Below are 25360 nucleotides of genomic sequence, written 5' to 3'. Positions count from 1 at the left end.
TCAAGGACTAGATCCATTTTAAAATTACAATTATTTTGTGATCTTGATACTCCAACTACAACTTTACAATCAAAGCAATTTAAAAAAAAAGAATAACAAATTAAATAATGGAAATATTTTTTCTAATTTAGTTGGCTTACAAAGACTTCACATTTATAGTTAGACTATATTTAGTCATATAACTCAAGAGATTTGTAAACTATGAAGGGCATAATGAAATTAATATCATAAATGTGAGGATAATGAACCTTTATCATACTATAATTGTACCCCTTTCCTCCCCCAACATCCACCAAAAACTTCACATCCTTAAACCCACTATGATGCAAGAGCATCCAGGTCCAGAGGCAATCTTGTATCGCCCAAAAAATATTATCTTTTAATTTATGAGTTTTCTAATTTTTTTGTGATTGTTTTAGGCATCTCACATGATCAAGAAGTCACTCATAGATTTAAAATTACAAAATTTTAAAAACATTTCTAGAAAGGGGTGTGGGTGGGCAACAACCTTATTTATCGTGGAGGATTCTTTTGTTTAGAGTATCTCTTTGCATATAGGATCCTTGTAGGATTCATTTTCTAGGACCCATCTCCTCACCCACTTAAACTACACTTAAATGCAAGTGTTAGTGTAAGTTTTTATATTCCTAATTTTTTCTAAACTTTTATTAAGCTTTCTTAGGTTATTAAAGTGAATTTAATTGAGTTTTTTTTTTGAGGTGGTATATTACTATAGAGAATTTTAAAGAAAAAAATTTAGACCATTTGGTGGTCAATCCCTATTAATTGGACTTGTCACAATCTCCACCCTCTCTTTGATTCAAACTCAATACCTATCTTCTATTTTAACTATTTATCTTGTAGCTTATCTTTGTAATCTCTTAATATAATCTTATCATTTTTTATATTTGTACATTTCTCATAATCTCTAATTTATATTTGTGCTATTTTCTTATAGTTATGTAACTAAACTCTCACTAAATATGTTCTTGGACTATTCATCTATTTCAAATTTCTAACAAGCACGACTAAATGGTTGATCCCATAGTAGCCACAAAGCCTTCAAAAGATAAGGGCAATAATAACAACCTCCAAACTAAGATGCAAGATGTTTTAATGAAGATCTAGTTGTAGTTGTAAAATTAATGTGTTTGATGGCCAATTGGACCTATCATATTACATAATAGTTAATCCCAAGTAATTAAAAATCAATCAAATTTTAAGGCAAGAAATAATATTTATATTAAATTATAATTGTGAAATCTTATTTAAAATCAACATTTTCTTTGTGCCAATTTAAGAGAACATAAAATTAGCTAGTTCATTTTTTAAAGTTTTATAACAAATTTTTTATTTGGGGTGTTTAAATACATTTTTGTTATGACAATATTTGTAAATAATTCAAGCCTTATATATATATTCTTCTCATTGTATTATTTCAATACTAAAAAAGAGTAATTCAAGGCTTATGTCTTATATTTCAAAGTGTTATCAAGTTAGCACTTTCCAACAATGTGTCATTTGGAATGTTGAATTAATATAATAAAATCTTTCAAAGTCACCTTATCATAGCTCATTTACCTACGTTTCCTCAAATTATTTATCCATGTACCACATAATTAAATATTTAAAAACATGAGCTACAATGTAGCGTAATTATTATATAATTTCAAATGCATGTCATTTAAATTTTTTTGAGTATAAAACAGTAATTTTATTGGAGTATTTCAAAGACATGTACTTGTGACTATGTAGCACCTATTAGATATATAGTCACATTTTAACTTTCAAAAAATAACAATCTAATATGCATATCACCTTATATAACACATTAGATCTTTTATGTTCTCTAATTTTTGTAGGCTTCCATGACAGAGAACACATCTTCATTTACTACAACCTTAAAATTCTTAAATCCAATGGACTTCAACAGGTCTTGGAACTGTGGGATAGTTCGCTCTTTACCACCTTTAAAAACATTCATCATGGCTAAATCAAAGCTCACAGCTAGCCTTGATCTTACACTTGTGTCTATCTCTTCTGGCAACACAACTTCAATGATAATTAACTTACCAACACTTGGTAGAGCTGAGTAGCAATTACTCAAAATCTTAGCACATGCAACATCATCCCAATTATGTAACACATTCTGTCATTTATAACACACTGTTAGGAAAAGTTAACACAAAGTAAAGTGCAAAAACAAGTAGAACTTTACAGACCTTAAGAAGTATTGCATCCCCATCAGTAGGAACATATTCAAACATGCTACCTCCGCGATGTTCTATTCCTACAAGAAGAATTATACTGTATAAATTTTCAAATTGTTCTTGTCATCAAATATACTAAACATCTTTTCTCACCTTAAAAAAAGATTTTTTAATAGTAAATAATTGAATAAAAATTCAATGTTTTTAAATATATAAGATTAATCAATATGAAATTAAATATAATGTTTTAGACTTGTTAAATCTTAGAATTGTTATCAATGTATTTCATAAAAAAATATTAAATTATTTATTACTTGAAAATCTTATAAATAAAGTTAAATCTTGATATATAATTAAAAATAAGGAAACAAAATTGCATAATAAATACATATATAATGAACCATAGGATAGGATAATTTAAAATACCACACATCAATACAACATATGTGTGTGTCAAAAAGTTTATATATTATTATGCAATAGTTAAAAAAAATTTGAAATTCATAGATTATATTATGACATTAAAAATTAAAATTTACAATTCAATGATCATACTTTATTACTAGACTCACATACATAAATTAATAATACATTAAATATGTATTTATGGTGTAATTAGCATACATACCCTATTTCTCATTTAATTTTGAATCGGTTTCAATAGAAAGTCTTGAGATAATATCATATTGACAAGTTCCATACTCTTATTTGAAGATTAGTTCATGGTCCCATATGTATTCATCCTATTTCACCTCCCATATATTTTCTCCCTAACTTAAAGTCAATAGTTTATACTTTCCTACCCATACTATGGGCCATAGTGGGCCATAGGATTGACCATGTTAAACTAATAGAACACATGAATGATCATCGAGTCTCGAGACTTCAAATTAAAATTAAAATAATTTTACCATGTGACTTTAGAATTTGGGATGTTCATAAGATTGAGGAACGAAATTTTTTGATAGTGGTAAATCATCCAAAATAATATCAAATTTATTTATAAATTATTGATCTTAATATTAAGCCCATATACATTATTATCTAATTATAACATTTCTTTTCGTTGTATTATTTGTATTTTTTTCTCTAGATTTAGTTTATTCATTATTCATATTTAATAAATATTGCAAAGAAATGTTATAACAAATTTTCCTAGGACATAAGTTCAATTCCACTTCTTATTAATTGTAAATTTTTAGAAGATCTCAATATTAGTGAATGTAATGATAAAAGAATATACCATCACCCTTATCAAATATATTAAGCCAATTAATCTATAATCTTTGGTCAATTTTTTTTATAATATTAATTTTATTACTTTAATAAAAAATCTATTAAAACCATAAATATATTATAACACATCATATATGTTTTATTCAACATAATATAAAAAAGACCACAAGTTTTCTAACACATTAACACACAAGGCTTGAGGTTTGACATGTACTATTGACTCTTAAATGTTATTTTATCAAAATGGAAAATATGTTAATCAAGATATTAATTTAATGAATATTTATATTAGTTGATAGGTTATGATGAATAATACAAGATGAAGAAAAGATGAGTTAATAAAATAGATCACAATTAAAAAGATCAAATATCAATCAATATATGTCAATTATAAAGGTTGTCATATTTATAGTAATATTGTGGTAAAACTAAATAAAGGTTTTGTTAAAAAAGATGTTCTAAATATACTGTACGTCAAAATAAAGATGTCCAAATTTTTACAAATTTTGTCTCTTAAAATTTCAAGTATCTTGAAAGATACTTCATATGCACAAACCACTAACTCATAAAATTGCAAACATTTATGAATAACTTAAGATATTAAGACCAAATAAAGTAATTTGACTAAATAAGTAGAAAACCAAATAAGAGAAATAAAAGTCTTTTCCATTTTAAATGTTACTCTCCATTATAAAAATTGCCTAAATAGGTTGTAAAGCTTCCTAAATATAGATTGGAATACATCAATTACTAGATTTGACATTGCTTATCAATTTTAAATGATTTTAAATAGTAGTTAATATGTACATTTAATTTTTATATATCTTTTAGATCTCTTATAAAATTACAATTATTTATGATATTATTTTGAAACTAATTTCTATAGGGGAGAGGACTTTAGTTGAGCATCCTAACGTTACTCTTCTTAAAATGCTATGTAGAAATTTCAAATCATTCCTAGTTTTTTAAAATAGCTCACTTGGCAAGTCCTCTACTTATAACTAAGGCTTTAGGGCCACATCATCAAATATGGTGCCACATCATCAAATATGATGCCACATCAACATGTTTTTTGTCAAGGTCTCCAAAACAACCCAAGCAAAAGTGAGACTCATACTTGTACAAATGTGAGACCAACTCTTCTCCGTTGATATGTCATCACATGATTCATTGCTTTTTAGTATTTAGGGATACATTTCATTCAATTATGGATAGTTATCATCACAATAACAACTTTAAGGTCACAACTATTGATGCAATGTTGTCAAAAATATTAAGCCTTAAATCAACAAGTGTGAGCATTTAATCAACAAACACTATCACAACAATTGGAAAACACTCACGATGAAGCGCTTTCCCTAGGGGAAGAGCACCAATAGATAACATAGTTCCAATAACCGTCACCTTATTGTCATGTTGACCCCCCAATAGCCGTCATAGTGAAAACACCATTAATAAATTTGATTTGTACCAATAGCCGATCATTTTTTGCAATTAATTGGCCCATTTGTGCACAACTATTAGAACATTTGTCCCATTTGTGTACCACTATTGGAACATTTGTGCACCACTATTGGGACATTTGTCAACAAGTACTAGCGATTTTGAGTTGACGGTTACTGGAACATCTTTAGTTAGGTATCAGGGGACACTTTGAAATGTGTACATTTTTACCTTTGTGCGCATAATTGATTTCATAGCGTGCATCTTACTACCCAGAAGCCAGATCAATAGCTATAAGCAGTTAAGTCACATACGAAGACAACTAAAAAAAATAAATCAAAATCCGATGTACCATTTAAGATCTGTGGGTGCGCAAAGTTAGCTATGACGACTACTAGTGCTCTTCCCCTATATCTTTCAGAATTTTTTTTTATAAATTATCCACAAATTAACCATTTCCATTTTACTATTAATTGGTTCTAATCTAGCTGGCTTATTAAAACTTCATAGTTAAAGAGTTGAACTATCCTTAGACGTACCTGGCAGCTTGGGAGCTTTGGCAATTACGAAGGGCATGTCGAAATTGATTGCAGAGATGTGAGGATATGCAGCCTTTATCATGCTACAATTCCTCCCAGTTCCTCCCCCAACGTCCACCAAAACCTTCACATCCTTAAACCCACTGTAACTCATCAACACGGTCTTCGTGGAAACAGCCGAGAGATTAGTCATGGCAGAATGAAAAATTTCCCCAAGCTGGCTATTCTCAGCGAAGTAGTGAAACACAGGCTTTCCGTAGGCCTTCTCGAAGGGCACCAAACCCTCCTCCAGAACAGCCTCGTGAAGAAACTGAAGCGTCTGAAGATTTGAAGGCTCTGTGTTAAGCAGAAACAGGGAGGCCAACGATACTCCGTTCTCGTCCTTCGCCAGAAGCCGTGACATCGCAGTTAAACCGTAGACCGGGGGATTCGAACCCGAGACCTCGAAGAGACCGTAGGTTGCAAGCGCCTTCAGAAGCCGCTCCAGTTTCGCTTCGCTAGTGTTGGTTCCCGGGATTCGATCCGCGATCTGCTTGGCCGTCAGAGGAGCAGTCTCTGCTGACAGAATGTCAGGCACCTTCAGCAAAATTGCTGCTTTTGCTGCCATTGGAAATGTGCAGAGATACGACAATTCCAGCACAGCTTTTGTGCTTTCAATCTCTGCACAACGATTTTCGCTGCCCATCTAATCTCTGCACAACGATTTTCGCTGCCCATCTTGCGATCTATTTGAAATGCTATGCTAAAATTGTAACCTTTGCAGAGGCGTGAGATTTGTGGTATGTCTCATCCATATTTAAGGAGTTTATGGCAAAGTTTAATCGTTGTGAATGCCCAAACTAAATGCAACTTAGGTGAAACAAACGTTGTTTAAGTTAATGAGATGTGACAACTATCTGCCTCACTTCATTACAGGTCCGGATAATTGAACTTTTACTTCATCAAAGGAGAAGAAAGATTAGGCCTATGTATGAATTTTTTTATCATCTAACCTCAAATCACATTTATCAAGTTAATATGAGGGATGATAATACACAATAGATTATTAATTTTTTCAAATCCGATAGATTATAAAATCATGTAAGCATCATGTTCGAGCATATGTCACCTTAGATATTAAATTCAATAGGTTAATGTCCTTTCATATATTAAATATAAAAATCGGTGTGTTATAGGAGATGTAACCAAGAAAATATATTATATGTAATACTCTGATACATGTCGCCTCAGATATTAAATCCAAAACTGAATGCCCGCAAGCGCGTAGAGCAATTTAAAGAGATTTTTAGTGGGTAGGAACCAAGGCAATTCCACCATTGAAGAGGTCGCAGGCACTTTGGATTGATCAGTTTTACTCCCCATATAATTCTTTGTTTAACTAATAACAAAAAACAAAAGTTGCTTGTTAGCTCCTGTGCAGTGGTTACTATTCCAATAATTGAGTTCTAACTTCGCACACGGTAACTAAATATCCCGTCACATATTAAGTCCAATACCAATTTTGCAATACGGTAACTAAATATCCCATCACATATTGAATGCAATAATCAATGTATGCTGGAAGGCAGATGGAATCACGAATATATGATATAGTATAAATAACCATGCAAAAGGGGAAAGGTGTATTATAGGAAATAGTTATGCAGTAGACAGTATAGTCTTCAAACAATAAATTAAAAAGACAACATCGTTGTTTTATCATTTTGTCTGCTCAATAGCCATCACTTTATTACAATGAGAATATAAAGAATTGAAGTTGTTCATAGATAAAATTTACTTCTTTCCGAAGAATAATAATTAATATAAAATAAACATATAATGATGTGATAATATAATAATAATAATTTAATTAATTTTTTGCTTTTGTAAATAGTTTATTAGAAATATAAGAATATATTAAGATATAATCATATAATCACATAATAATAATAATTTTATATTAATAAAAATTGCAGGTGTTGTGTGAGCGGGAGAGAGGGCACACTACGTTGTTTGGGTGGCTTAAGAAACTTGCAGATGGTAGGCACCTTGGTACATGGGCTTTTCAACATTGATTTCCTGACAAGAATCAAGCAATCCAAGGAATAAGGCCAAGAAACCATTTGTTATTTCCTAATTCTATTCCTATTGCCTTCCCAACCTTGTCCCCATTTTGTCCTGCATCTTTTCCTAATAATATTCCCATTGATAGCCCTACCTTTGTCCCAAATTCAATTTCCTGAGGTTTGAAGCAGCATCTCTAGCATGGGGACATATATCAAGTGACCATGAGAGTTAGATCTCATAAAAAGACTCTAAAACCAAAGAAGAGTTTCCGAAGAGCTAAGACACATAATATGAGAGCAAGATATTGACCCTGTGCTTACATAGATCAAAAAGTTGTTCTTAAGAAATGGATTTGAAAGGCACCATCAAATCCCCTATTTTTTTAAGAAGCTCACACTCTTCCAAACAATGGAAGACAAAATTCTGATGCCTCTCTCAAGGTGACGTTCTCATTAGAATCCTTGACGGGTCAAACTGCAAATCTCAGAGATAAGGCACTATTCGATAAGTTTTGGAACTCTTCTCTGACTACATCATCTTTACTAGAATGGATTGATTGTTTTTGGAATGAAGTTGTTCAAGTTTCCTATTTAGATCAAAGAAATGGGTTTGTATTACAATTTTCATAATAATGAAGCTAGAGACAAAGTCCATAGGATTAAATCCCGGTTCTTAGGTGCTAACCTTTTCACTCAAATTTGGTGCCCAAATTTTTACCCTTATGAGTCACTTGTAGGATTTGTTTCTGTGAGGCCTCACCTCGACTTAGTCTGACATTCAGTGGATTTTGCATTTAGACTATTATGGATACTTTATTTTGATGCATTTTGAGACTTAGAAATTATATGATTTCAGGATTTGGATAACATTGCTATGATTTGATGATTTACTTACATGCTTTATGAGATAGAACACTACATGATTGTTAGATAGGATGATATTGCAATGATAGATGTCATTATTGAATTTGCAGAACTTTACTCTGAATATAGAACTATGATGTATGTTTAGTTTATGTGAATTGGGATGAAATTGCTTATGTGAAATTGCTTGATAAAAGATGTATTCAATCTGTGCAGATGAAAATTGTATGCAAGTAATGATGTGTATTGTTATATTATTGAATTATATTATATATGGATATTTGGAAGTACTAATGTGTAAATTGAGATGCCCAGGAAATTTACCATGTGACCATGGAAAATTACGGAGAATCAAACCTAGACTTATGTATGTTCGTAAGCCAGGGTTTGTCTATTTGGAGAGACAACACCCCGTTTGTGTTGTATTTTATTCGTAACAGTATATGCTGCATGAGTGTTAAGTGTTATTTAAATTTATTGTGTAAAAACCACAAGAGACAATTTCATGTTTTATTTTTGTAAAAGTGTTTTATTTGTGTCACTTGACACGTGTGGAGTTAAATTTAAATGTTTTATTTTGTCTCTTGGTGGAAAGTGATTAATTATAGTTCTTCTTAAATAAAATAATGTGTTGTCATAAATACTTTGGGAATATAATATTTGGGGTGGTCAACTTATGTTGACCCGAAAATAAACTTCAGAGGGGTTTAAAATGGGTTAAATGAACACCTAGGGGTAGTTTAATAGGGTTTCCTACAGCCCATAAGGTATACCTAGGGGTTAGGGGTCATTTTAGGCAAGTTTCTACTTTATAATGATCTTTTTAACGCTTTAAAAATTGGCTTTTTTGAGTTGAGCGAAAATTGAAAATTAGAAGTTAAATCTAATCAAGATTTTTCCTTTTGGAAGGAGAGTCTTTTTGCATTTTTGCTTTCTTCCTTTTTGGTTTTTAGAAACCTGTGAGAACTCTGAGAGTGAGCTTCTTAAGCAAGATTTTTGAGAATTGGAGGGTAATCACCCACTCTCCATTTTTGGAGACAGAAGAAAATTTGAAAAGAAAATAATGTTATGGAATAGAAAAATTGATTAAGGGTAGAAGGAAAAAGATTCGTGGATTGGGCAGCTCTTCATCAAATATCATAATACCTTTGGGCAGGTTAAGGTTGGGTTCAGTTATTCTTTTTAATGTCTTCTTCTTGTTTATGTCTGGAAGTTTGTTGGTGTAAGAAATCTGTGTTCTTGAAAGTTTATGATAGAAAATCTTTTGGTATTTTTGCATTATGATTTGTTTGTGTTTTGGGAGTTTTCTCAAGACCTCTTACTCTTGGGAGAGAAGAGGATCTTGAGGGTGGTAGCAGTGACAACCCTCGAGTGAGAGACTCTCTTTGAGAGCGATCACAAGGGATCTTTGTGTGACCCTTGTTGCATGGCCTGTTTGTGCAATGGGGGTCATAAGGAGGGATATAAGGCTAGAATGCCTTTGGGGGGCATAAGGAATAAGGGGTTGAGATTCTTGATATTATTATTGTGCCATGAGGTGGCTTCTTGTTATTTCATACTTGTAGTTCTCCTCAAGGTATTGGTCCACTACAACCCTTTGAAAATGTTCATCACCAAAGTGTGGTGCTGTGAAAGCCAAGTTGGGAATGTGTTTGGAAAATTTGTATGCATTTGCTTTCTATGTGTTTGCCTATTTGTTACCCGTCTAGGAATTGGTTCTCCGAGCTCGGGGGTGGCTACCAGTTAGCCTAGGCTGGGAGGTGAGCACTCCGTGGTCATATTTGTGTTTTTCTATTATGCAGGAAAGTCAGGAGAAAGAGAATAGGAACCATGAAAAAGATACAGAAGATTATTATTGAAGATACTTAAATCCAGTTGCAGATATTTGTTTAAATTTGTTATAGAAGTATGCCTCATTCATAGAAAAGAGAAGCAAGTTGTAATTATTGAAAATAGACTTGAAGTTTTATTGTTGTAGCTATACAAAGAAACATCCAGTAAATTTGTAAAATATCTTAGAGTTGTAAAAAAGAAAAGCTTGTTTTATTTCTATTTCTGATTTTTAGTAAAAGAAAAGTCATTTTGAGTTGCATGCAAAAGCTTCTTTGTATTATGGAAAAAAAAAAGAAGATTTCAATTAAATTTTATCTATATTTTACTTGTGGCAAGGTAGGAGTTTATTTATGCTGAAAGATCTTAAGTATTTTAAAGAAAAAAGATGTTTTATGTAAATATTTTATTAGAGGAAAAATCAATGAATCTTTTTATTCTAGAGAAGTATATTGTATTTCTTAAAATGTATTTCTAAATTGTATTTTTAGTTAGTGTTGATTTAAAAGCTTATCATATATATATATATATATATATATATATATATATATATATATATATCTATATATATATATATATATATATATATATATATTTGAATTAACTTAATGCTTTTCCCTTGTTATATTAGTTTAAAATTGTTGCATGTAAATCTTTAAAATATATATATATATATATATATATATATATATATTGGAATATTTTCACCCTTTTAACTATGATTATAAATTTATATAAATATAAATATATATATATATATTTATATATAATATATTTTTAAAAAAAAAAATAAATTAAAAAAAAAAAGGAAGGGAAATTTTTGGGTCCCCGCGGACCCCACTATGTGTACGCACAGTGAGGGCCGCGCGGTGCCCACTGTGTGCACACACAATGCAGCCGCTTCGGCTCCCACTGTGTGGACACACAGTGGACGGCTGCGGCCGCCACTGTGTGGCCACACAGTGGTGGAGCCGCTAGCGGCGCCCACTGTGTGGACACACAGTGGTGCCACGATGCCCACATAGTGGCGCCACGGCCCTCCCTGCCTCCATCTCCGTAACCTGCACAAAATCATGGCCGCCTTGGGGTTTCGGCCCAGCAAAAAAAAAATCTCTGTAAAAAAAATATGGATTAAACCCTAGCCCAGGTGGGGCTAGGGCAAATGAATTTTAAAAATAATATGATAATTAGAATTGATAATATATATATAAGAAAATAGAACCCTAAATAGGGTTGGAGAAATATTGATTAATATTTAGAAAGTTATTGTGCTTTTGAAAAAGAATTAAAATATATAAAATATATGTATATATATATATAACTCTGGTCATAATTTGGTCATAATTTGGAGTAAGTAATAAAGAGAAATTTAAAAATGGTTGGTTAGACTATATAGTCATATTGGAGATTAAATTAATTTTCCTCTCCTATTCCTTTAGCTTGATTGATTTAATAAACCCAAAGACTAGGTATCTCGTGGAGATAAAATTAAACCAGTTAGTTTTCCGCAAATAATATTTAACAATCTATCGATGCTTGGTTCATCTCAGAACTAGCTCGAATTTAATTATGGAAATTTCTATAACGCTTGTCGTGTGAGTGAACTTGTTAATTAATTAGTATGTTTTTTTTAAAAAAATTTGTTCCGTTTTTGCCCTAAATTTTGGGCATGACAGTTTTTGTATCATCTTGTGTTTCACCTCAGAGAAATTACCTGCAAACTCATTAGTATATCATGCAAATATAACTCAAGCTTCAACAAATGAAACAACATGAAATAAAAATAAAATAAAAGATTATACCTTCATGATTTATGTCTAATTGTGTCCTAGCCCCATTGCTCTTGGTTGCAAATGATTTTTCTCTCAGACAAGCACTGGTAGCTTCCAAGATGGCAAGTGTGGAATGGATTGATAGATAATATGATGTGCAAAAATAATGCTATGATAATGATTTATGCTAAATTTGTCAAAAACTCTAAAAATACTAAACAAATGAACTCATAGATGCAAAGATAAACACTCTTGATTGACTATGAGATTAGCTATTAGTTCAAAAAATGGCTTAAGAGACCTCTATTTATAGATTTTTGAGTGCATAAGTTAAGGTGTCAGAGATCAATGGTCATGATTAAATCTTTCAATTTGGATGGCTATAAGAAAGGGGTTGAGATGTGAGAGATAAAAGTGGAAGATGTTCCTCCTACACCTATAGGATGGAGGAAATGGTGGAAGGAAAAGCCAAGTGTCAGAAGGCTCACCTTGATTGAGGAGAAGACTTGAGAGAATATAGGATAGTCGGAGAAGATTTAGGGATAAGAGGACAAGTGGATTTAACTCCCTCCAAAGATATAGGAAGGTTGGAGAGAATACAGGGAGGTTGAGGAATGTGTTTATGTACACATTATTTGAAGAATAACTTGAAAGTTTGAAGATAATGATACATATTAATATTAAAAATATTAATATCTTTAGCCACATGATTGATGAGTTGGCAAAGAATAAGATGATGTGGAGATGAGGGTGAGTTGGAAAAGGAAGATTAAATAATTAAGAAATTATTTAATTGATGAGACTATAGGATAGTGGATAGAAGTTAATTAAATATTAGATATTTAATTAATTGGGTTAGAAGAAAGGGATATAATGAATTAATTAATAAAATGTTTCAATTAAATTAATTAATAGAAGAATATGAAATGAAATAAATAAATTAATCTTTTCAAATTACCTATTTAATAGAAGAATAATCATTAAATACATATAAATATTTATTTAATTACTCATAGACAATTTTATGTGTATACAGTTTCATTCTTGGTTCAATGACCCTCCCTACCTCTAGAATACAAATAACCTCACTTAATAGAAGTCCTAGGAAATCAGATGGGGATTTTCCTTTAAACAAATTCCTATTTCTTCAAGAATGTGGACTTGAAAGTGCGTCTTTGTGTCATCTTGGATACATCTAAAGTTTTCCCAAAATCCCTTACAATCTCTTCAAATAATGAAACATGGGACAACAAATTCTTATCGAATCTCCATATACAATTTGTTTTGTGTGTCATTCACATGCCTACCTTGCTAATGAGTGCTCAACTCAAGATGATGCATCTCTAACAAAAAAATCCTCCTACTATAATTCTTCTCTCTCCTACACTATCCCTAATTAGATGGATCTTGACCTCTTTTTGGAAATAAATCTTTGGAAAAATCCATACAGTCATAGTAGCATTGAAACTGTTGCTCACAAAAGTGTGGGATCAGAGTGTTTTGATTCCTTGGACCTACACACAAAAGTAGATACCATTGGGGTTTGTATCACCTTGGAGGAAAATAAGGTTATAACACCTTTAAAGAACCTTGTGGTTTCAAATCAAAATGTTCAATCTTGGGTGTCTCCTAGCTCTCTCTTGGATGGACTTCTTCATCATGACCTTCAGCCTTTAGGTTTGCAACACCCAATAGCATTGTCTGATGTTCTGCATTCTACACCATTGGGAACCCAATATGCTCATTCTTCTCTTCTAAATATTCCTTGTGACTTTGAAGTCTCCGTTTATCCTCAATGGCTTAAGACTCTCTCCATTAACAAGCCTATCAAAATTGCATCCCCAAATCCTTAGTTGCCCTCTTCCCACCCCTCATGCACACTGACCAATCCTCCATTTGATTCTTTCCTTTTTTCTTCCCCCCCATATGATATAGATTTGACCCGAGTAACTTTCGTGTTGAAAATCATGCCCCATTCTACCCATCATATATGAGTTTTAGAGGATATGTTTATGATTCAGAGCTTCAATTAGTAGGAGACTTATGCCCTTCAAGAGACATCCCTTGAAATCTCGCCTCCTTATTGAGGAAAACAATTTAGATCACATGAGTAATGAGATCCTCACAAAGGTTGGAGAGGAATTAATTGAAGATATTACAAATGAAATTTCCAATGAGAGTCCAATGGTTGGACCCCTTCAAAACTACATTCCTTTATCTCAATCTTAGTCTACTACAAATATTATTGGGGCTATACAACCTCATGATGGAAGCTTAGTGTCTCCCCAGTATCATGCTATTTCCTTCTCTCCTAAGACAACCTTTTCCCCCTCTCTTCCATCATAAGGTAGAGCTCTTAAAAAGGTCAAATCTAAAGAAAACTCTCTGAAAGCTCTAGCTAGATAAGCTAAAGGTAACAAACTAGAGGTGTAGAAATGGAAAGCTTTTAGACAATCAACAACAATATAGGGAAAAACTATGGGTCTATTGAAAGAAAGGACAATAAGACTCCCCTAAATAATGTGGTCAAGTTACCTTATCCCCATTTGGAGATAGTACAACCCATTCTCTAGTAGAAAACCACTATCCTTCCAAGACTACTAAGCTTTCCAAGAATAGGATGTCAAGGCCACAACAAGATGCTAATATGGTCCGACATTTGATCCAAGGGGATTCAAAAACTAATTATCAATTACTAGAGGAAAATATCAATAGAAATATGGAGAATGACTTCTCTCAAATTAACTCACAAATTGCCAGATATGAACTCCTCCCAACAATTTCCCTGACTACAACAAGAGACAAACTCACAAATAGCAGAAAAACTCAAGCATAAATTGTAGTATGAATCCAAACAACTCTGGAATAGAGTTTCAAATCCAAAAAGATCACATAGGTTCCTTCTCAAACAAACAATGGATTGGGAAGAGAATGCTGCTCTTCTTGAGAACAATAAAAATCTTATCATAGAATGTTAGGGGCTTAAATGCCCCTAACAAAAGAAGGTTGATCAAGTGTTAGCTAGAGTTAGAAGATATTAACATTATTCTCCTTCAAGAAATGAAATTCTCAAAGAAAAAAGGACAAGAAATATTTTCCAAATGGAAAAAGTGGAAATATTTTTGAATTCCAGCTCTGGGAGCTTCAGGCAGTGATAACTTTAAGAAATCCCCTCTCAGGAAATTGTATAAAATCTTGGTGAAATTTTTTTAAAAAATAATTGTTATTTTAATTAGCGAATCTTTCATTTTTTAAAATAAAAATATTAATTTTATTGGTGAATTTTTTTATATCAATTTTTTTGGTAGAAAATATTGGTGAATTTTGGAAAATAATGAGAGTATGCATTAATTACTATTGCAAATTCTTTCATTTTAAAAAAATAGTTTTTTATAGAAAAGTAAAGGCTTGAAGGTGAAAATCATTAATGAGTTTAAGGGGTATAATCTACTCTATTTAGTTTCTACCATTAACTTAAAATAATCTAATAGCCTTCTTTGTATTTAGTGAGATAAAATGTACCAACAATTTGTAATACTCATGGGGCCAAAATTTTCTTTTAGATGATTGATTTTCATTGAGGCCATTACAACTTGTAGGTACAATTTACCTCGTAGAATACAATGAAGGTCATTAGATTATATTTTAAATCAATGGTGGCAACTAAATATTGTTGATATAACCCTAAAGTAACTAATAATTATGATATATTTTTGGTGAATTAATTTTGATTTCTACAATAAATTATAAAATGGCGAATATGATCCAATTATGTATCGAATATTGTGGTGAATCTTTGAGTAAAAAAAAACAAAAAAAACTAGTTCTTTGGTGATTTAAATAACACTAAAATAAAAATTTGTAAAAATGTGGTGATTCAAGTCACCTCAAAAGATGAACTTATTAGCCAAATCATGATTCCCAAATTTCAAAAAATAGCCAATTGGCGAATATTAGCTACTAAAGTTTTCATTGGCTTTAGGTGGTCTAGTAATACTTTGGAACAAAAAGCTCTCCTAGGTGGAACTTATAGCTTGTAAGTTGAATTGGATGCTTGTTAAAGTCTCTTTGATCTTTCCTTTTAGATTTTGAATGTGTATGCTCCATCATCATTAGCAAGAAAAATGGTGTGGGACACTATTTTTGCAGTGTTCTCCCACTTATGGGAGGAAAATGTCATATTAGGAGGAGATTTTAATGCAATTATTAACCATGCTAAGAAACAAGGAGGCATCATACTACCTTCCAAGGTGATTGAGGATTTTCAAGCTTTTCATTTTAATAATGATTTGCTAGACTGCCCTCGTCAAAATGGTAGCTTTACCTAGACCAACAAATGCAAGGACTTCTACCTAAATGCAGAAAGGCTTGAAATATTTCTCATATTTATTGATTGGACTGCCTAGATTACACATGTTTACAATAAAAAATTCTTCTCTTCTTAGGGTCAGATCATTTCCCCATTCAACTGGAATTTCAAGAGCAACCCTATCATCCTAAATCTTCCTTCAAATTTCAAGGAATGTGGCTAATGGATCCAAAGTTCCTCCTCCTTTTGAAAAGCTGGTGGGAAAATGCCCCTTTTGTAGCTAGTTCAAGAATGTTCTAGCTTGCAAAAAAAATTATATATACCAAACTCCAAATTAAAAAGTGGAATGAGGATCATTTCAAAAATATATTTTTACAAAAAGAAAGCACACAAGCTTAACTAGATGAGATTAACGAACACGTCATTAAAAATGGGATGAATATTTCTTCGTTTGGAATAAAAGTTGGAATAAATTCTTGCTAGAGAAGAGATTTTTTTGGAGTTAAAAATATAGAAAAACTTGGCTTAGAGATGGTGATAAAAATTATAATTTCTTTTATCTCTCATCCAAAATCAGGCAACAAGGAAATGTGATTTTCTATATTTCATCCTCCACTAGAGATATCCTATTCTATAAATCTTCAATTGGTTTAGAGGTAGTAGATTATTTATCCAAGCTCCTAAGAACTCCAGAGAAACCCCCTTCACATGAAAGAGTGTTAGCTGATCTAATTCAGCACATTCCAAATTTGGTCTCTCATGAAGACAACAATTTTCTCCCGCAACCATTTTTTAAGGAGGAAGCCAAAAAAGTGGTCTTTTCCATGCCTCTTGACAAAGCCTTGGGCCCAGATGGTTTCACAACATCTTTCTTCCAAAAGGCCTAGGAACTCATGGGAAGCGATATATGGTTGGCCTTGGAGGAGTCTATAATAAATATAACCACTCTTAAGGAAATGAACATTGCCTTGATTTTTCTTATTCCTAAAAAGAAGAGTCCATCCTCATTTTTAGATTTTAGACCCATCTCTCTTTACAATACCATTTAGAAAATCTTCTCTAAAAAAATATCTCTAATATTAGCAAAGGTAATTCCATTTATAGTTTTAGATGAACAAGAGGTTTTGTTCCTAGGAAGGAGATAGTAGAAGGTGAAATTATACCACATGAAACTATTCATTCTATAAAAAAAAATAAACTCTCAACAATGGTTATGAAATTGGACATGATGATGGCTTATGATAGATTGAACTTGGATTTCATGATGAAAGTCCTAGGTAAGCTTGAATTTTATTACAAATATTTTAAATGGATTTGATTGTATATTTCATAAATAAAAATTTTACTCTTAGTAAATGGCTCTCCATAAGGGTTTTTCAATTCTTCTCAAGGTGTTAGGAAAGGTGACCCTTTATCTCCTTTCTTTTTATACTAATTGTAGAATCTTTGAGTAGAGCCATTTAATCCTTTCGCTCTCAATCGAAGTGGCTTGGTATAAATATTCCAAATTCTACTATAAACATGACTTATTCACTATTTGTTGATGTCACTTTATTGTTTGGAAAATCTTCTATCACTGAGGCCAAGGCCATTAACTTTTTTTTGTCTGATTACTGTGTTGCTTCGAGCCAAAAAATCAATTCAAGCAAGTCCAGCAATTTTTTTTTTAATACATCATGGGTATGTGCACAAAGATGGTGGTCATAGAAGTGGACACCACCCAAAAAAAACATGGAAAAACAAGCAGCGCGTACGTGGTTTTAAAATTTGAAATTCCCGCGTAAGCGCTTAGGTTTGTTTTTCCCGAGCCTAGAGAAGATAGTGCATACGCGCTGCTTTTAGGAAAATGAGCGCGTACGCGCTACGCCTAGGAAAATGATCGTGTACGTGCTAATAATCCAAATATAACCGTGTACGTGGTGCCTGGTAAATTTAAAAAAAAAAAAAACACTGGGTCTCATTTACCCGTGAATAGCACATTTTTTACTTCATTTTTTACCCATTTCTTCTAAACTGCGAACATGGTGCTAGATTTGTCCTCCAAGCTATGGATCAAGGTTAGTTTTTATTTATTTTTGTCTTTCTTTCCCGTTTGTTCAATTTGTTTTACATTTTGAATTTAATTTCATTAATTTTGATTAGGTGTTTTCATTTTTTGTTTCAAAAATCAAATTCTTTTAATCCAAAACAAGAAAAACCAAATGCACCTCCTGAAAACCCACAAGAACAACCAAATGGACCTCTTGAAAACACACAAGAACAACCCCCAATTCCTCCTTTTGATCGCACACCCAAAACACAAGAGCAATTAATTAATCAATTAGGACAAAATACGTCTAAAATCAATAGACTGATTGTTAAATTGAAAACTTCTGAACTTGAGAATCATCAATCCCTCGGCACTAGCCTAGAAACACTAGCTAGTGGTGCCATAGCTGTTTCCACACAAATTACCAAATGGGGAAGCTTTAGGGATAAGTGTCGTCAATTCTATGCCAATGGGCTATCTTACGATGGAGTTAAAAAAATAAAATTACTAAACAACAAATATGTGCCCTTTTTGTTGATCCCAAAACTGGTCAGTCATTACCTCTTAATGAAAAGAGGTTTCCCATACATTAGTGTACCAATGTGCAGATGAAGAATCTTTTTTGGCAGAGGTGGTGGATGGTCTTTGATGATCCACCTTGTAATAATTATGAGGTACCATTATATTTTTTGAGAAAAGTATATTGTGAATTTGTGCTCAATGTGTGCCCAAACTATTTTGACATGAGAGAGTTCCATGGTAGAGGTGGTGGCTCTGCCCAAGATAGACCTGGAGCCTATAGGCGATTACCCGTGGAGAGTCGCCGCCCCCTAGCACCCAAACCCAAGGTGCATCAAGTTGTCCCAGTAGAGCTGAAAGAGTCGATGGAGCTACAGACTCTTCAGGTGGCCACAACATTGACTGGTGCCATCATCTAGCATGGGACATCATTAGCACACCCTATTGTATTGGATGATGAGCTATTAGGTGGCAACAGAGAGCCCATCCAGCATATGTGTGTCAGTTGCTCGGGGATATGCTTAGAGGCAGATGATGCAGCCGGTGCAGATGGATCCTCATCTCATCTATGCACGATTTACGGGAGTAGATGTCAGGCCCACACAGTTGAGAATTTCGCATTGATAGATGAGTTGATGGACATGGTATTTGCCCATGAGCCACAGACACAAGTGCGTTGATTTGAATTCATAGCATTTTATTTATCAGTCACTTTAAATTTGTAATTACATAAATGAATTTTCATTTATACATCGATTTAAATTGAGACAAATAATATGCATTTCAGGATGTAGCAGCGGTATCCCATAGTCCTCCCCCAGTTACTATAGCTGCAACTGCGATGCCTGAGGTATAAATTTTGTAACATGTTAAAATATAATAGTACACTTTGAATTCAAAAAAATACAATATATACTAACTATCTTTAATGCTTGGTCCAATTTTTGGTTTGTAGGTGTTGACAGGGGACGAAATGTCCTAGATTGATGACATCACGCTCTCAGTGATCAATTTTGGCCTACAAGGCTATACAGTATCATATTTTATACAACCCTTTTTATGTATTGTTTTGATGGAATATGCAAGTCATTTCATTTTAGATTTTTAAAATTATGTTTAATTTATTATTTGTACTAATATCTCATGTTAATTTTTTTTGGGGGTACCCCCTCCATATCTAGGGCTTGTCCTAAGAGAAAGGATTCCTCGAAGATGCCAAAACACAGGAAGAAGGTAATTAAACACATTTTTAGTTGTACAATTGTTTGAAAATGTTGAAATCAAGTATTAGTTGGGGTTTGTAGATTGAATAGTGTTTTTTGTCTATTTTACATGTACAACGGCCATTGAGTAATGTGGATTTGTTGAATGCACTTGATTCATCCGTGGATCAAGAGAGGGCAGAGGTATGTATCTATACTTTATTTTCTTGATTTCATGATTATATGCACGTGTACATGTGAACTTGTGATATATTATAATCTTATAATTTTTTCATACAGGAAATATCCATACCTATTTCATCAATGGCGAACCCTCCTCCTTGCATTGGAGAAGCATCTCAGGATCCGGTAAAGTTTTGTTTGATATGTAAAAGTAATTGTTTTTAACCTGCAATACTTATCATTATATTAATTGTATTTAATCTTTGAACATTTTTTATATAGGTAATAGCGACAGTTTCTACATCGATGGTGAGCCATCCTTAGTCCATTAGAGAAGCATCTCATGCACATGTACACCATTGTTCTCTATTTTATAGCTTTTAAGTGTTTTAGATATATTTGTGTTAGTACATTGTATTAATTGTACATTTAATCTACAATAGTGATAGTTCTGATACTTAATATAAGTACAGATCCAATAGCCAACAAGATGAGAGGGGGGGGGGGGTGAATCATACAAACTTAATCATCCATAAAAACATCAGATTCAACCTCGGTAACATATATCAGTCATATAATAAAAAACTGTCAAACATGCAAACTCAAAAGCATATGAACAATATAAACCTCATAACACCAGATTTAACGTGGAAACCCAAATAGGGAAAAACCACTGTGGGATTTCGGACCCACTAAGAAATATACTCTTCTAGAGTATGCTTGGTTAAAAGCAAATCCTATTAAATATTACAAACACATTGCTATATGTGACCCGGACAAGGGATTTCCCTTAGATCTGTTAGGATCTTCACTTTGTTAGAAGTGACCTTGTCAAAGGATTTCAAACACTCAATCAAAATGTCACCTTGTTAGAGGATTTACATATAAGACTGTTAAGTCCACTCGGTTAAGAGATTTCCTGTCACTTTCACAAAATAACAGTAATACAATCTATCTGCAACTTCACATCTGAAATGCTAAAGCAGATTCCTATTTGTTCAATACAATCTAGACATAGAACTAATCTTGTCTATCTACTGGGCATCAATACTTTGTTATTCTAACAGGTCTTCAAGCTTCTGTGCTTGGTAATCACTATGTAGCATCCCTGTGCATACACTTGCCCGCATACATTGTTTATCAACAGTTCCTTATTTATAAACAATCTTCTAACCACTTAATCTCCTTGATCACATTTCCCATGATCAATCATAGCCATCAGATCTTCAATTTTGTCCAAGTTCATTTTATCTTTCGATCTGAAAACATTTTACCTCACCTTGGAACTTGCACAATCACCTTGGAACTTGTGTTAGGGTAATGCAGTTCACTCTGAGCTGTAGATCTTCTTGTTGACTTTCCATTGCCTTAGATTCATTTAACAAACTTCTTTTATGGCTTGCCAATCATTGATCTGCTCCAGCTCATCAGCATCTTTCATTAAATATCACATGTAAAAATTTAATGCATTCTGTTATAGCTCGGTTACAACTCGGTGAATACTAAACTTCACTCGGTAGACATTCTGTCTTCATGAACCGACTGCGATAACCTTAGGGTTTACCGACTAGGTTCCTTAGGGTTTACCGACTAGGTTCTTTGCTTGATAACATAGTATAGTATTAACCTTTACATTTTACAACATATGCATGATGTTAAAACAATCTAAAACATCAATATCTCATCATTGTTTGACTCGGTAGAGTTGTCCATTGAATAACTTATCCCCTTATTCATCATATTCTTTCTTGTGTCTTTACTGACTTCTTTATAATCTTCATATCATATTTCTTAAGATATGGCAACATCATACTGAATTAGAAAATAAATTTCTTGACATCAATGACAAAATAATAATATCAAGATAGTAAAACATCTTTAATCAGTTATGTCCATAATCATCAACAACCTTCTCAATATCTTTGTAATATTGCCAACAAATAGACCCCTTCGCGGTATGGACATAACGTGAATCCATTTAAGTATGTCTTCAAGAAAACTCCTAAGAGTGACAAGGAAAGGAGAGTGAAGACATTAGCTCCTAGATCAGCCGATGAGGTAATCTACATTTTAATTGCAAAGGAATTAAAGTTAAATGCATAGTTATGTTGTTAATTATGAACTATTTTCGACAAAAAAATTCTAACTTGGCTTTTGAATTGTGGTTTTGCAGCCATCTATAGAACCGCGTACTGCATCGAAAAGGCTTGATTTTGATGATCCACCACAAGTTTAGGATCATACATGTAGATATATTCTAGATTTTTATTGTATATCGATTTGGACATGACATATGCCACATTTTTGTAATACTTGTATTGACTTGGCATACATGCCTTTTTTTATATATATAAATATCGATATTTGATCCAATAAATGTGTACTGAGTTCATTATTTTGTATTCGTTGTATTTTGTGGTTGTCCTTTTATACATTTAAATAAATATTTGCATATGTAATCAACAATATGAGTATAAACAACAAAAATATAGGATATAAAATATTGCAATCGTGGAATATGATTTGATAAAATTTCTAAAATGCTGAATTAACCCTATAAAAATCCTTGTATTCAGTCCATTATTGTGTATTTACTATATTTGGTGGCTTCCCTTTTATAAATTTAAATGAATATTTGCATATGTAATCAACAATATAAACAACAAAAATCGACAATATGAATATAAACAACAATATGTGTTTGGTGCGAGAGCACCCTCATGCTTGCAATAGTCAAATTCTGTTCATTGTGTGCACAGATAGATGTTGCAAGCATGTCTAGGTGGGCAGGTTTACGCTAGGAATGCCCCTATCATGCATCCCAAAGCGCTAGAGCGTCGAGAGTCATACCATACCGGTGCGATCTCTCAAGTACCCTGAGTCCAAAAAATTGTCAAAATTTGATGGACTTCTTCAAATCCAGGACACATATAGTTGATCCGTTTGAACTCATGGGGTCACGTGAGGCTCCTCTACAATGGCCTATCTAAGTTTTTGATGACTCAGAGCCATTTTCGATTGGTAGCATTTTTTTGCCTGCTGCAAAAACCATTAGTTGTATGCAATGCAAAGTTGCCAAATTGGCTAGAATTGATTCGGTTCGTCGTGTGCACAAACCGACGTCGTGAGAACATCTAGGTGGGTAGGTTTATGCTAGGCATGCCCTTGTCATGCATCCCAAAGCACCGAAACATCGAGAGTCATACTGTACCGGGGCGATCTCTCAAGTGTCATGAGTCCAAAAAATTGTCAAAATTTGACAGACTATTTCTTCAAATCCAGGACACATATGGTCAATCCATTTAAACCCGTGGGGTCATGTGAGGATCCTCTATAATGGCCTATCTCTATTTTTGATGAGTCAGAGCCATTTTTGATTGGTAGCATTTTTTTGCCTACTGCAAAAATCGTCAGTTGCATGCTATGCAAAGTTGCCAGATTGGCTAGAATTGATTCGGTTTGTCATGTGCACAAACTAGCATTGTGAGTGCATCTGGGTGGGTAGGTTTATGCTAGGCATGCCCCTGTCATGCATCCCAAAGTGTCAGAATGTCAAGAGTCACACCATACTAGTGCGATCTCTCAAGTGCCCTGAGTCCAAAAAATTATCAAAATTTGACGGATTGTTTCTTCAAATCCAAGACACATATGGTCAATCCATTTGAACCCGTGGGGTTGTGTGAGGCTCCTCTATAATGGTGTGTCTCATTTTTTGATGTGTTAGAGCCATTTTCAATTGGTAACATCTTTTGCCTGCTGTAAAAACCATCAGTTGCATGCAATGCAAAGTTGCTAGATTGGCTAGAATTGATTTGGTTCGTCGTGTGCACAAACTGACCTTGCGAGAACATCCGAGTGGGAAAGTTTATGCTAGGAATGCCCCTGTCATACATCCCAAAGCGTCAGAATGTCGAGAGTCATACCGTACCGTTGCGATCTCTCAAGTGCCATGAGTCCAAATAATTCTCAAAATTTGATGGACTGTTTCTTCAAATCCAGGACACATATGGTCGATCCATTTGAACCCATGGGGTCGTGTGAGGCTCCTCTACAATATCTTGTCTTGATTTTTGATGAATCAGAGCCATTTTCAATTGGTAGCATTTTTTCGCCTGCTACAAAAACCATCAGTTGCATGCAATGCAAAGTTGCCAGATTGGCTAGAATTGATTTGGTTTGTTGTGTGCACAAACCGACATCACAACTACATTCGGGTGGGTAGGTTTACACTAGGCATGCCCCTGTCGTGCATCCCAAAGTGTCAAAACGTTGAGAGTCATACCGTATTGGGGCGATCTCTCAAGTGTCATGAGTCCAAAAAATTGTCAAAATTTGATGAATAGTTTCTTCCAATATAGGATACATATAGTCGATTTGTTTGAACCCATGGGGTCGCATGAGGATCCTATACAATTTCCTCTCTCAGTTTTTTATGACTCAGAGCCATTTTCGATTGGTAGCATGTTTTTGCCTGCTGCAAACACTGTCAGTTGCATGCAATGCAAAGTTGCCAGATTGGCTAGAATTGATTGGGTTTTTCGTGTACACAAAATAACATCATGAGCACATCTGGGTGGGCAGGTTTATGCTAGGCATGCCTCTATCATGCATCCCAAAGCACCGAAACATCAAGAGTCATATCGTACCGATGCGATCTCTCAAGTGTCATGAGTCCATAAAATTGTCAAATTTTGACAGACTATTTCTTCCAATCTAGGACACATATGGTCAAACTGTTTGAACCCGTGGGGTCATGTGAGGATCCTCTACAATGTCCTCTCTCAGTTTTTGGTGAGTCATGGCCATTTTCAATTGGTAGCATTTTTTTGCCTGCTGCAAAAGTCGTCAGTTGCATGCAATGCAAAGTTGCAAGATTGACTAGAATTGATTCGGTTCATCGTGTGCACAAACCAATGTCACAAGTATGTTCGGGTGGGAAATTTTATGATAGGCATGCCCCTGTCATGCATCCCAAAGCACCGTAACATCGAGTGTCATACCCTATCGATGCAATGTAGAAGTTGCTTTACAACTTTTTTGACAACAATGACAAGTTTTTCTCAAATTGTATCTAGTCTCAATCTATGACCCCTATGACCTGATAATGACTCAAATAATTCTCCATGATTATACAAGAATAAAGAATGCTCATGATTGACCAGGGACACATCACATATAC

At 33.4% G+C, this 25360-nt stretch overlaps 1 protein-coding gene across 1 annotated transcript; it reads right to left on the bottom strand.

Moving 5' to 3' along the window:
- Positions 1-1699: 1699 nt before the first annotated feature.
- LOC131057779 ((Iso)eugenol O-methyltransferase) lies at positions 1700-6113 on the bottom strand. The gene is made up of 3 exons (XM_057991947.2): positions 5429-6113; positions 2223-2290; positions 1700-2149 (listed from the first exon to the last, which is right to left on the bottom strand). Exons 1-3 carry the CDS (start codon positions 6111-6113, stop codon positions 1850-1852), a joined length of 1053 nt encoding a protein of 350 aa, XP_057847930.2. The 3' UTR covers positions 1700-1849.
- Positions 6114-25360: the final 19247 nt, after the last annotated feature.

Source organism: Cryptomeria japonica, chromosome 7, assembly GCF_030272615.1.
Source record: "Cryptomeria japonica chromosome 7, Sugi_1.0, whole genome shotgun sequence".
NCBI lineage: Eukaryota > Viridiplantae > Streptophyta > Pinopsida > Cupressales > Cupressaceae > Cryptomeria > Cryptomeria japonica.
Note: the sequence above shows the minus strand (reverse complement) of the source record. Positions and strands in the feature narration are given on the sequence as shown.